Source organism: Podarcis erhardii, assembly GCF_964252035.2.
Source record: "Podarcis erhardii genome assembly, chromosome: 11".
NCBI classification, from domain to species: domain Eukaryota; kingdom Metazoa; phylum Chordata; class Lepidosauria; order Squamata; family Lacertidae; genus Podarcis; species Podarcis erhardii.
The window spans coordinates 6,559,059-6,571,858 of NC_138501.1; the positions used below are offsets into that span (position 1 = coordinate 6,559,059).

The 12,800-nt window shown below is 45.3% G+C and overlaps 1 protein-coding gene across 1 annotated transcript; it reads left to right on the top strand.

Annotated features, from left to right (window-relative positions):
* The first annotated feature begins 772 nt into the window (after window positions 1-772).
* IDNK (IDNK gluconokinase) lies at window positions 773-12,577 on the top strand. Its single transcript, XM_081881106.1, has 5 exons — window positions 773-888; window positions 8,330-8,360; window positions 8,982-9,068; window positions 11,201-11,244; window positions 12,084-12,577. Exons 1-5 carry the CDS (start codon window positions 845-847, stop codon window positions 12,433-12,435), a joined length of 558 nt encoding a protein of 185 aa, XP_081737232.1. The 5' UTR covers window positions 773-844; the 3' UTR covers window positions 12,436-12,577.
* The last annotated feature ends 223 nt before the right edge of the window (window positions 12,578-12,800 follow it).

The window sequence follows — 12,800 nt, forward strand, 5'->3', positions numbered from 1 at the left end:
TGCGCAGAAGTGGTGAATCGCGACCTGCTGACGTGGGTTGCGTTCTCTTCAGGATGTGAACAGGGCTCTGGAACGGATCCCTTTTGCACCCAGTAGTACCACTGTGTTGTTATTATTATTATTACACAGTATTATTATTAAGGCCTTGGCACCCTTTGGGCAACCGTAGCTGGCAGGTAGCCATCCTTCCTTTCAAGGGGGGCAGGGAGGTCTACTTGAATAAAATATGGGGGATAGGTCAGCCGCGCCCCACACAATCGATCACATGATGTGGCATGCACACACTACTGTATTTGACTGGCAATGCTCAGTGGCGTAGGGTGGGGGGTGAGGGGGGGCGGCCGCACGGGGCGCAACATGGGGGGGGGCGCTCGCCGCCTCCAGAGTCCCCGAAGAGTCTCGGGCACAGGCTGTAGCAGAGCCTTAAATACCCCAGCCCAGGCAGTAGCAAGAAGAAGCTGGCAGCGGCGACAGGTTAGGGGTTAGGGGCGCAAATTACTTGCCCCGGATGCTGACAACCCACGCTACGCCACTGGCAATGCTCATTCACGTCGAGGGGGCAGATCCCTCAAGTATTTTATTGGGGCGGCCGAAGGGACCCCTAGGAGTTGGCTGCTGTGAGGAAGGGCAAGATGCACACACACACACACACCCCGCCCCAGGAAAGCGGAGCCCCTTCGAGTCCCCCTGAGGCGCTGCTTGCGCAGCCCGCCAGGGCGAAGCGGACAGGTTTCGCGCCCGCCAGGTTCGCGGGGCGGGGCGGGGCGGCGAGGCGGGGCCGCGCCGAGCAGGCGGCGAGGCGGGAGCGGGAGCGCAGGAAGGAAGAGCCGGGCGCCTGGGCGTGATGGCGCTGCAGCTGGTGGTCATGGGAGTGAGCGGCTCCGGGAAGTAGGTAGAGGGCGCGGGGGGCGGCAGGGGCGGCGGGGGGGGGGCGCGGGAGGGAGGAGGGGGAGGGGGAGGAGAGGCTCGTTTCGCCGCCTCCCTCCTCCTCCTCCTCCTCCTCCTCCGGGTCTCCGAGAACTTCCCTCTCGCAGCCTTGCTCTCTTCAGTCTTCTCTATCTGCACAGCGTGCTTCTCCTTTCCCGACCTTCGCCTTCAGGTCCCCGGGGCGGAGGGGGGGGGGTTGCAACGGTGGGAAAGCGCAAGATTAGAAGAGGCGAGGCGCGGAGACAAATGTGCCACCAGGCTCCCGTGTACCCCGTCCTCACGTGCCTCGTCTTGCTGGGTTCACGCTCGTCTAGGAGCTGACGCTGGAGGGGACGCCCAGCAACGCAGGACACGTGTGTGAGTTCCAGGCACGGGGAGATTTGTGCCCTCTGGAATGAGCAGCTGAAGGAAATGGTCCCTGGTGGACGAGCAAGGAAAGAAAAAGGGGGTCGAATGCCTGCTTGCTAACTGAGCAAAGTCCTTTTCACTTTCCTTTTGCTCTGAAGGAACAGGAATGGGGCCATTTAAAACATAAACAAAGGTGTGTGAATAGAAGAGCCGGCTAATTATTGGTTTTTTTTCAGCTGGAGATTAAAAACCGGTTTGGAATATATTTTAATTACAGCTGTTGCCCTGGAAGAAGGATTTGAGTTGACAAACTGTGGGAAAGAACTGCCTATGCATTCTCAGCTGCCAGGAGTTGGGGAAGTTGCCAGGTTACCAATTTGAAATCTTTAAAATCTTGTCTGGTTTTGTTTTTTAAAACTACTTCTATACTGCTCTTCGTCAATCATTCTAGAGCCATTCACAGCAGTACAAAGATATTTTCTGTAAAAATCAGCACATTAACATGCCATTAATTACACAGGTATCCACTCTGAACCAGTTCCATATTAATTGCAAACATATAACATATCTGTCTTTAGCCAGCTTCAGAAACTCATTGGCATCAGTTATTGCCTTATTTCAGAGCTTTCTTGATGGGAGGAGAAAAGCTCCATTCTTAGCCGTCTTCTGTACTTTGTCCTCCCACCCAAACCCCACCTCTCACAGCAGCCCCATAAGCACTTTACCTCAAAAAAATTCACTGGATGAGCAAAGCTTCCATTCCCCACAGCAGTTCTCTTGCTCAGGCAGTAGTGACCGCCAGCATGTCTTTTATCTCACAATTAACCCAGTTTAAACGGGTGCAAGACACTCGGTCTGCTCTCCTGCAAGAACATGTCAGCATTTTCACTCCACTTTCCCGGCAGTGTTGCCAGAGCAAAGCAGCCCACACATTACCCAGCCAAACTGAGAGGGACAAGAAGGCACACATACTGCGGCTGTAGCTATGAATGCTGCTGTAGTTGGAGGGGAACGTAGATGGTAAACGAGTGCCGGCAAGGGCATTGGTTGCAGGAGAACAGAGGATATATCCAGGCATCCAGTCATGTTTGCCAGTCTGTTCTACTGTATTGGTGCTACCACAGAAAAGGCTCTGTCTCTTGGGCCCACTCGCCATACCTGTGGAGAAAGGGGAACATGAAGCAGGGGCTTTGAAGGTGATCACAAGAAATAGCTGGATTCATATAGTTGCAGATACCTTGATTTGTCAGCCATGCTAAAAACTGCTGCTGTTCTGCCCTTTCCCAAATAAATGGCACAGGGAGGAATTCCACATTGTGCTAGGCTGATGGTTCCATCAGGATGAGCGTTTTGGCTTGCCAAATGTCATGATCCGCTCTCCTCTCCACCTGTGGGCTCTTCTGAGGATTCTCCTGAAATCCCACAAAACATTTGGGGAACACGAGGGAGGGAAAAGCCTCATTGTGCAAGCAGAGGTCCTTGTGTGCAGGGCTTTGGCAGACAGGACTCATTAGTTGAATCCTGCCCATTAAAATTTGTGCACTGAATTCTCATATATTTACATAAAATGTCTTGCAGTTAAACAGAAGGCTCCTGGATTACACACACTTAACTGCCACATTACATCATACCTCACTCTTTGTATATGTATTTAGCATAGACATCTCAATCCATTTCACAATTATTGTTGCTTCACTGTGTGGGAATCCTATATGAACCTCTTCCCCAAATGCCCCTCCTTGTTTGTTCTTCCATAGACCGCAATGTCCCCCCTTCTAAAACAGAGCAGCTACTAAAGTTGTTTTTCTTTAATCCAAACCCTATTCTAATCATTCTTACTCTAGGGAATGTCCAATGTGGGTTTATTTCAAGCACCGTGGCTTTTAAGGGGAGCCATTAAAATATATACTGACAGAGGCTATGTTGCTGGACAGGCAAAAAATGGCAGCTTTTCTGTCTCGCTGCAACTCCATGCTAGGGAAGCCATACCCTCGTGAACATCTGCCTGTCAGGTTTAAGCCACAGAGCCTTGGTCAGGAAAAATGGTGGCAAGCAGCCATTTGTGGGGAGGAGGGATTTTGTTGTAAGCCCTGCAACAACCATGTTGTTCCCCTTGTTGTGGTGAAGTGTCTGCGTGCCCGGCAGTCCTGAGAGTTACTCTGAGGCAGAGATGAATCTAGAATCAGGTCCCCAGAACTCTCTGAAGGCCAACCTATAGATTCAGGTCATAATTATGCATACTCTTCCAGGAGTGGAAACGGTAGGCTGGCAGGATTGATTAGGTAGTCCAATGAAGGCGCCTGCAATCCTATGCACAGTTTCCTATGAATAAACCACAAGGAACACAATGACCTTTTTCGTAGACGTGTAAGATTCCACTGGAAATCATACGGCCCTTACTCCTTATTTTCAAACTATCACCTACATTTCAATAATACACTGTTTTAATCAGTTAATTAATGGATAGTGATAATCTGTGTGTGGAAACTGGGTGTTCCTCCAGCTTTGCTAGCACAAGATGGCAAAACACATTATGTGGTGCTGGCAACATCACAAGCTAAAACAGCAGCGCTTAGAATGACAGTGAAAAATGTTTTGATTGCAGAGGTCTAGTCGTTCCACAGCGAGCTCAGATACCACCAAATGAACCCGCATAGCTGCATGCTTTTGATATGTGCACTTAAAGCAGCTTTCTTTTCCCCCAGAGTATGTTGGGGAGCTTGTGATGTGAAAACTTAATTCCATCCTGCATGAAGAAACCCTTGTGGGCGTGTTCAACACCCACACATGCATGTCAAAACTAATCTGATAACCTATTACCAAATATTACTTTGGAAGAGACAGTATGTATTTTAATAGGCCTTCTTGCCATAATTGTACTGTTCAAATTGCACGTTGAGAGAGTGTTGCTTCGCAGGAGCAACTCTTTGTACATCAGTTTTATATATAGAGTTATTTACTAAATGTGAATAATTGCTGTTTGTTTTGGGATCTCCTCAAAGCAAGGCTGGCCAAATACTTCACAAAGAATAAAAGAAAGTGCAGGGCTCAGTGAGAAGAGAATGTAAGCTTGCATGGAACTGAGACTTGCTTCGTTGACCTTTAGTACTGAAAGTTGATGTAGCAATCCTCCGTGTTGTACTGATTCTGCAGGGCAATGCTAGTCCTATTGAAGCATACACCAGAATAGGGTAGACGAAACATACAGCTCCCCTCAGTCATGTTCATGTGTTGAAAACCATTGGCTATTGGCATGGCCATTCACAGTTACACAGCTATGGAACTATAGGATTTTACAGATCTCGTCAAATCTTGAAGCATATGTACTACCCGGACACTGAGGTCCAGTGCCGAGGGCCTTCTGGTGGTTCCCTCACTGCAAGAAGCCAGGTTACAGGGAACCAGGCAGAGGGCCTTCTCGGTAGTGGTGCCCGCTCTGCAGAACGCCCTCCCACCAGATGTCAAAGAGATAAACAACTACCAGACTTTTAGAAGACATCTGAAGGCAGCCCTGTTTAGGGAAGCTTTTAATGTTTGATGTATTACGGTATTTTAATATTTTGTTGGAAGCCGCCCAGAGTGGCTGGGGAAGCCCAGCCAGATGGGCGGGGTATAAAGAAATTATTATTATTATTATTATTATTATTATTATTATTATTATTATTATAGATAGTGGTGGCTAGTAGGGCAGAAAGCAGAGAGAGGAGCAGTAGGCTGAGTTTGGCCAATAACAGGCAGAGCCAACAAATTCTAATTTTGCACCCATCCACCTCCCAGCTGAGTTATGCAAAGGCAGCGCTGAGATTAGGAATCTAAGAATCATAGAATTGTAGAGTTGGCAGTGACCCCAACGGTCATTTAGTCCAACCCCCTGCGATGCGGGAATGTCAGCTAAAGCAAAATTCAGCTAAAGCAGATGCCAGGCAGTGCCGTACCCTGGAATGGATGTAAGGAGGAAGTGGAGGCTGGCTGACACTGGTGGGGCATTGGCCCATTCACTCTTAAGGACCAGCCTATTCAACATACAGACAGAAGAACCCCTATTGTACAAATCATGTCATTGCCTAGGTTAAGTATTCTTCTTCAGAAGACACGGCAACCTCTTGAAAAAAGTTCGGTTCGCCGCAGTAGCAAAAGGAAGACTATAAATGATCATAACCTGATAACAGCACTGACACTTTGCATTGTTCAAGCTCCCATTATGTAGAATTGGGGACAGAGATCTAACCTTTGATTGGCTTATACAGGGCATGTTGAAGGAGATCAGAGGCAATATCCTCTATCTGTGGCAATTTGCACACTTAACAGCGCAGTCCTATGCATGTCTAATCAGGGAATTCTGTGGTCCTTGCTCCCAGGTAAGTGTGTATAGAGTTGCAGCCTCAATGATGCAGATACAATCATCAGTTTTCACTAAAGAGTGCAAAAAAGACAATATTGTTTATTTGTTTATTTAGCATTTGTTTCCCACCAGAATACATAGTCTCCTTCCTGCTTTACTCTCACAACAACCCTCAGAGACACAGACTTGTCCAAAGCCACACAGCAATCTTCACAGGAATATACTGTTGCAGAAAATGTGCTACCGCACACTTGTTAGAACTGGGCAGGAAAGTGCTTTCTCTTCCTTTTAATGTAAGGGACGCGGGTGGTGCTGTGGGTTAAACCACAGAGCCTAGGACTTGCCGATCAGAAGGTTGGCGGTTCGAATCCCTGTGACAGGGTGAGCTCCCATTGCTCGGTTCTTGCTCCTGCCAACCTAGCAGTTCAAAAGCATGAAGTCCAAGTAGATAAATAGGTACTGCTCCGGCGGGAAGGTAAACGGTCTTTCCGTGCGCTGCTCTGGTTCGCCAGAAGCAGCTTAGTCATGCTGGCCACATGACCCGGAAGCTGTATGCCGGCTCCCTCGGCCAATAAAGCGAGATGAGCGCCGCAACCCCAGAGTCAGCCACGACTGGACCTAATGGTCAGGGGTCCCTTCACCTTTACCTTTACCTTTACCTTTACCTCACTATTCTGGGAAAGAGTGCCAGTTTTTAGCAATCTCTAGCGCAGATCCCATAAGCATGAATGCAGACACCAAGAATGACAATTCTTTGAGGTTATGGGGGTTGACTGTGGTGCAGCATAAACTTTTCATTCAGAAGCTCCCAGGTTCAATCCCTGAAATCTCCAGGTACAGCTGGAAAAGACAGAAGTCTGAACCCCCGAGAGCCATTGCCACTCAGTGCAGACAGTACTAAACTACATGGACCAATGGCTTGACTCAGTATAAGACAGGCCTCGACTACCCAGTGAGCTTCACACCTCCAACAGAATTTGAACCCAAGTTACCTCTGTCTCCAACACTCTTGCTTCTGCTCTATTTTAGTTCAGGATTAAGCACCAACCCGAAAACTGGCTAGCATGCACCCAATCCTATGCATTTTCCCCCCTCACAAAGTTTCCTCCCTTAGTTTCAGTGGAGTTTATTCCCAAGTGTGTTTATAGGACTTCAGCCTGTAGACTCTTCAGATGTTAAGTCTCTCTGTGAAGCGTCTTGACTCGCCTGTCTCAGCTTTTGGGTCTGTGTGTGACAATGTACATTATTCTTTCTGTGCTTCAGCAATGAGAAAATTGAAATCGGTTTGTTACGGTTGAAAACATTGCTGGGAGCCTCGTGCAAAGCGGTATTAACTAGAAAGACGGGCTTCTGCTTTTGGGTGGTGGAGAGAGGGAAAAGGTGTGGAGACTTTGAAGTTTACCAGAGGTGCTGCAATTTATAATGTTTCCTCACAAACTTGCAGTGGTGGAATGGATATCTATTCTAATAACAATTCACAGCATCTATTCAGTGTTTTTGAGTGTTTGAAGAACTTCACAGAAATTATGTCAGTGTGCCTTACAAGAACCCTGTGAGGTCGGTCACTCTTATTTTCCCCATGATATAGATAGAGGCTGAGGTTGGAAACATATGGCTTGTTTTAAGGCCACCTGGAGAGGTTGTGGTAGAGTCAAGATTACAATTACGGGCTTCTTTGTTCCACAGATCAGCCATGATTGTACATCTCTCATGCTGGGAGTGGTGGGGGCAGAGAGACTAAAAAAATTTTTAGGGGGAAACCATGGCATCACAGCTGGCGACTGGCAAGAGTGATAAATAAATTTAATTTAAAATATGACTTTTGGGGGGAACCTAAAAAACCAAATGTGGCTCATTGACCTTGTTTAGCAATCACTGCCTTTACATTTCAAACATTGCTACATGGACAGAAAGCTTCCCAGGCCTGCCACTTGAACACGAGTTGCCTCGCTGAAGGGGTTTTTTTCAGGGGAAACTTACCAGAACTCAGTTCTGGCACCATTGCCATTATAAGAGAACGAAGGAGGCATTCATGGTGAGTTCCGGCACCTCTTTTTCTAGAAAAATAGCACTGCGGTAGCAAATACCTTGCTTTATGATGAATTATTTCTGTTGTATTTTCTGCATTCTAGCATCCCACCCATGACTTTCACAAACTTTGTATCAGCTCAGCTTTTCACTGCTACTGCCATTTTTGTGTTTCTAGCTCTCTCCAGACCTCACAAGTAGCACATCTCAGGACTAGTTCATTCTTCTTCTCCCTCAGGAATGGGGAGCAAGATGATTCCGGTGCCTTATGAGGAGACCTGGTCAGCTCCTATATTCTGCCAGCATCGTGTGAACTGCCCTGAGATCTATGGTTATAGGGCTGTATACAACTTTAATAAATAATAATAATAATTTGCATTTTACACTCATTTCTGTTTCAGCTGGGACATTTGCATTTGTTTAGAATAGTAACTTCAGTTAGGCTGATTGAAGTGAAGGTTCTGTGAGTCACCCACTTACATATATTACTCATTTGTAACTTATATCTGATACGTTTATCTCCAGATAGCCAACATAATTCTCCCACTTGAGAGTTTCCACTTTAGATTTATAATAGTCCTCTGGCATTTATAGGCAGGATAACAGATAGAATTGATTGTTGATTTTATCTAGTGAATTTATTCTCCAGATACAGAACTTACACTTCTGCGTGTTGTTTTACAGATCAACTGTGGGCTCCCAGCTGGGAGATAAGGTACAGTTGATATATTACTTTTCATACATGGGTTCATTGTCTGTTGCTACGCTTTCCAAGTGTTTATGAAGGGGTGAAGGACCTCAGACCCAGGGGCAAAGGACAGCCCCCCAGGCTTCTGCCTGATCCTTGGGACTCCCTGCAAGGCACACCCTTTCCCCAGCCACTCCACTCTTCTTAAATGTTTTGGCCTGGCTGGAATATGCCCTGTAACTCTGCCTGGATATGCAGAGAGGGCTGTGAGTGTGTGCATACAAACCAGCTGACTGTGCAAAGGCATAATTTACATCAGCTGCTCCACCCTTTTCTGTCTTTAGCCCTGCCCACCCTGGGAGGTTGCCTGGAAAGGAATGTGCACTTTCTTTTTCCAGGACTGTAAATCAGCCCCTCTCAACCTGGGTCTCCCAGATGTTGTTGGAATACAGCTCCCGTCATCCCTCGCTAGCAGGACCAGTGGTCAGGGATGATAGGAGTCCTACAACTTCCCAAAGTTGAGAAAGGTCGATATAAATGGTGACTCATTTTGTGACATAAGGATTGTGTAATCCTTATTGTGTGTTTGCTAAGATTTGTTGCTGCAAAACTAAGATGAAGTAATCCCTAATTTTAATTCCTATTTAGCTCGGATGGAAGTTCTATGATGGCGACGACTATCATCCAGAAGAGAACAAAAAGAAAATGGCAGCAGGAATACCTCTGAATGACCAGGTATGGCATATATTCCAGAAGCCAAAGAACTCTTTGAAACAGTAAACCCAGTTAAATGGATTGCCGACTAGCTGCATGGACACATGCACACACACCATTGTCGTTTTTCATGTAACCGTCACTCACTATGCACCATGAATACAGCATCTATAGACAGCTGCCTGTGAACAAGCAAAGCGTTTACAATTAGGGGGAACAGGAAGTCTGTATGCCTCCCACATGCCAGTCAACCATAATCTGCAGGTTACTTGGGCTCTGATAGATTGCTGCTGTGCCAGTAGATCAAGAACTCTCTTTTTCTTTTGTCTGTTGAATTGAGGCTGCAATCCTGTGCACACTTAACTTGGAAATGAGCTCCACTGAACACAGGGAGGCTTACTTCTGAGTAAACATCCCAGTTACATTTGAATAGGTGAGCCGTGTTTTTCATCTTATACAACTCTGGGTTGCATCCAGCTAAATTGCTGTGCACGCAAAATGACTTCCACGAGCCACGTTCTCCTGCCCTTGCACGCCACCCACATCCCTTCCTAATCTGCTTTGGGGGGGCTAGGGGAAACACAGAGATTTGTGGGGGTGCACAGAGGAAGTAGAGGGAAGGCAAGTTTCACTGAAGTTGTGGAAATTGTTCCGCATGTCCAGTGATTTAGTTGGTTATAAAAATTCTTAACTTCTAGCAGTGCAATAATTGCATATGTTTAACTCTGTCATTGTAATCAGTAGGATTCTAAAATTTATTGACAGCATAATCTTATGCACATTTAACTCAGAAACAAGTGGTGATTACTTCCCCAGGTGTGTATAGCAGGAGTGTGATGCCCTCCAGATGATGCATGGTCAATGATCAGGGATGGTGGAAGTTGTAGTCACATTGGCTACCCCTAGTGAATAGGATTGCAGCCTTGCTTTGGTTGGATGAGCTGTGACAGCAGACAAAAACACCCACTTATTACACAAGTGCAAACCCAGTGAAGTAAAAATGTTCTCACTGAAGCTGTTTCCGAAGGCATGGTCTATAAATCTTACTTCTTTGGGTTTAATGCCTTTGAAGCCGTTTTGACTACACTGCTAGACACTGTCTGTGAATAGTCCTCTTTGCAGGATACTTTTACCAACCAGAAATAACTAGAAAGATCAATCATAGTGGATCTTCCTTCCTTCCACTTTATATCAGTTAGTGCCTGTGCTTTTTCAATCGACATGCACAAGTTAACAGGAACTGTTGGTGAAAATCAACTAAAAATGTTATATAACATACCAGCACAGGCAACATTTTAAAGGAAACTGAACATATGAATATCAGCCACTGTTTTGGAATGTGGCTGGCTAAAAGCAGACTCCACTTACACCTTTGCAATCATTTTTATAACACGTAAAAATGCAACCATTTTCTTAATACTGTATACGGAAATAGCTACCTTGTGTAAGTGGATGAAACGATTATGCTACATCCAGCATAGCTCATGTGCACATTACTATACAATTTTCACATGGCTAAACTCAAGATTTACTAAGGATGTCATTGCAAGGAGCAGTATCACCCTCAAAATAACAGTTCATAGGATACACCTAAGAACATCTTTTATAGGTGTCTCTTTACTGGCCTTTGCCAACACTACGAAGCTTATGCCGGTGAAGGAAGCAGATGCTTTCTGATGAATGAACTGGTGGCATGAAACTGTGAAAGCCGCCTGGAAGACAGGAGTGTGCTTCATAGTGAATGAACAGTCTCCCACCTCCTTCCCAGCCCGGCAGACTTTCAAGCTGTCATTTATAAAACTTGTCTTAACACAAGCTAGACAAAGGTGAAGCTTTAATGCTGAGCAATTACAAAGAAATCTGCAGGCAATATAAAGCTTAAATTGGATTACGTTGAGAAGCTGATCAATCATTTTGATTGTATTTGCCATACTCATTTGAGCCAAGTGAACTAGCAGGCAGAAGTTAATCCCTCACTAAAGATTCATATTGAAGCAGATGTAGCTATGGTGATGATGATTTGTGATTGCTGTTAATATGAAGAGGCTATGATGTACTTCTGGCAGAAAACCCGAGAGTATTAGGCGTTATTATTTCAGGTAAAATGGCAGAATTTGCTTAAGCCTGTCTGTTTTGTCTGTCTTGTTTCTTAGGACAGAATCCCATGGCTTTGCCACCTGCATGACATATTAATGAGGTATGAAAGTGACTGCATCTTAAGAAACTTGAAACCAGTGTTGTGCATTCTGCTGTAGAACCCACACAATTGCCAAAAACTGCTGCTTGAGTATGGAGCTCATTAAGTTTTGTTGAAAGAAAGATTTCTAGCCCCTCAGACTATATAGCTGAATAGGATTTCCAGTAGTCAAGAGCTCAGTCTTAAATGCCTTACTTAGCTCTGCTTCCATGTCTAGCAGGACAGATTTCTGTAACACACATTAACCGCTTATAGTGAGAGCTTATAGTGAGAGCAAACTATTAGAAAGCCAGTAGGTAGGAATATAGAAAAGGAACCTCTGGGCCTCCAAATGTTGTTGGCCTCCAATTCGCATCAGTCGCACCCAGCACAGCCATTGATGAGGGATGTTCTGGTCCAACAACAGCTGGAGGCCCAAAGGTTCCCCAGCCCTGCCAGAGGTCTTGGAGAGCTGGAATCAAAGCTTAGTTGTGCCATAACTTCTTGTGCAATCTAGCAAACTGACAATAAATGGCTTAACTGCAGAAAGGATTACACAACATAGCCCTAATGGGGATGAGACCACTTGTGTACGTGAGGGGGAATACATGTCTAAATGCTTCCCCATGTCAATATTTATTTATTTTTGCTTGTGGAAAAACTACTATACTCTACCCTAGCTTCCTTTCTACATTCAGGGGACTTTTTGTATGAGGGAGAATTTAGAAATACTGAGTTTGAAGGTAGTACAAACTAGGTAGGCTGTTCCTTAAACTCGGTCCTAAGGAAGCTTAATCACTAAGTGCATAATATTTTCCTGAGGTGTGCAAGTAATAATATTTTTTTATTCCTTTTTGTAGGGAACAAGCATCAGGACAGAATGCAATTTTAGCCTGCTCAGCCCTGAAAAAAATGTATAGATGCATTTTGGAGAACAGAGGGACTGGTGGCGACCGTGGTCACCTAAAGGAACATGAGGTGCCTCCACCAGTAAATATCCTTTTTGTCCATTTAGCTGGCCCTATGAGCCTAATTGCTAAACGGCTGGAGAAAAGAAAGGGACATTTTATGCCACCTGCTCTACTCCAGTCTCAGTTTGATACTCTCGAACCTCCATCACCCCCAGAAAAGTCTATTACTGTCAGTTTAGAAAAGTCTGTTTCAGAAATTGTATCTGAAATCGAAGAATATATTAAAAACTTGAATTGTTAATTGTACCAAGTTGGTTCCTGAACTACAATACCATCTCAAAACAAAGACATCTCTCCTACAATTTCTCTTTAATTAAGAAGTAGAATTTTATGCATTGGCTCCCCGCCCCCCTTGTGAAGAGCACAAAATAAAAGACATTTTAGTCATATGGTACTTTAATTTTGTACACAAGCTGGAATTGTGAGGACTTTGGAAAGCACTTGACTAAAAAGTTCAATTGACTCCAGGAACTACAACAGAAGAGGGAAGCGCAGTTCTACGTGTCGGATGAGGCAAGGCTTATTTCTGACTCTCTCTCTCTCTCTCTCTCTACACCCACCCACCCACCTCCTTTGAGCCGGCAATAACCACTGTTGTCATCTTTA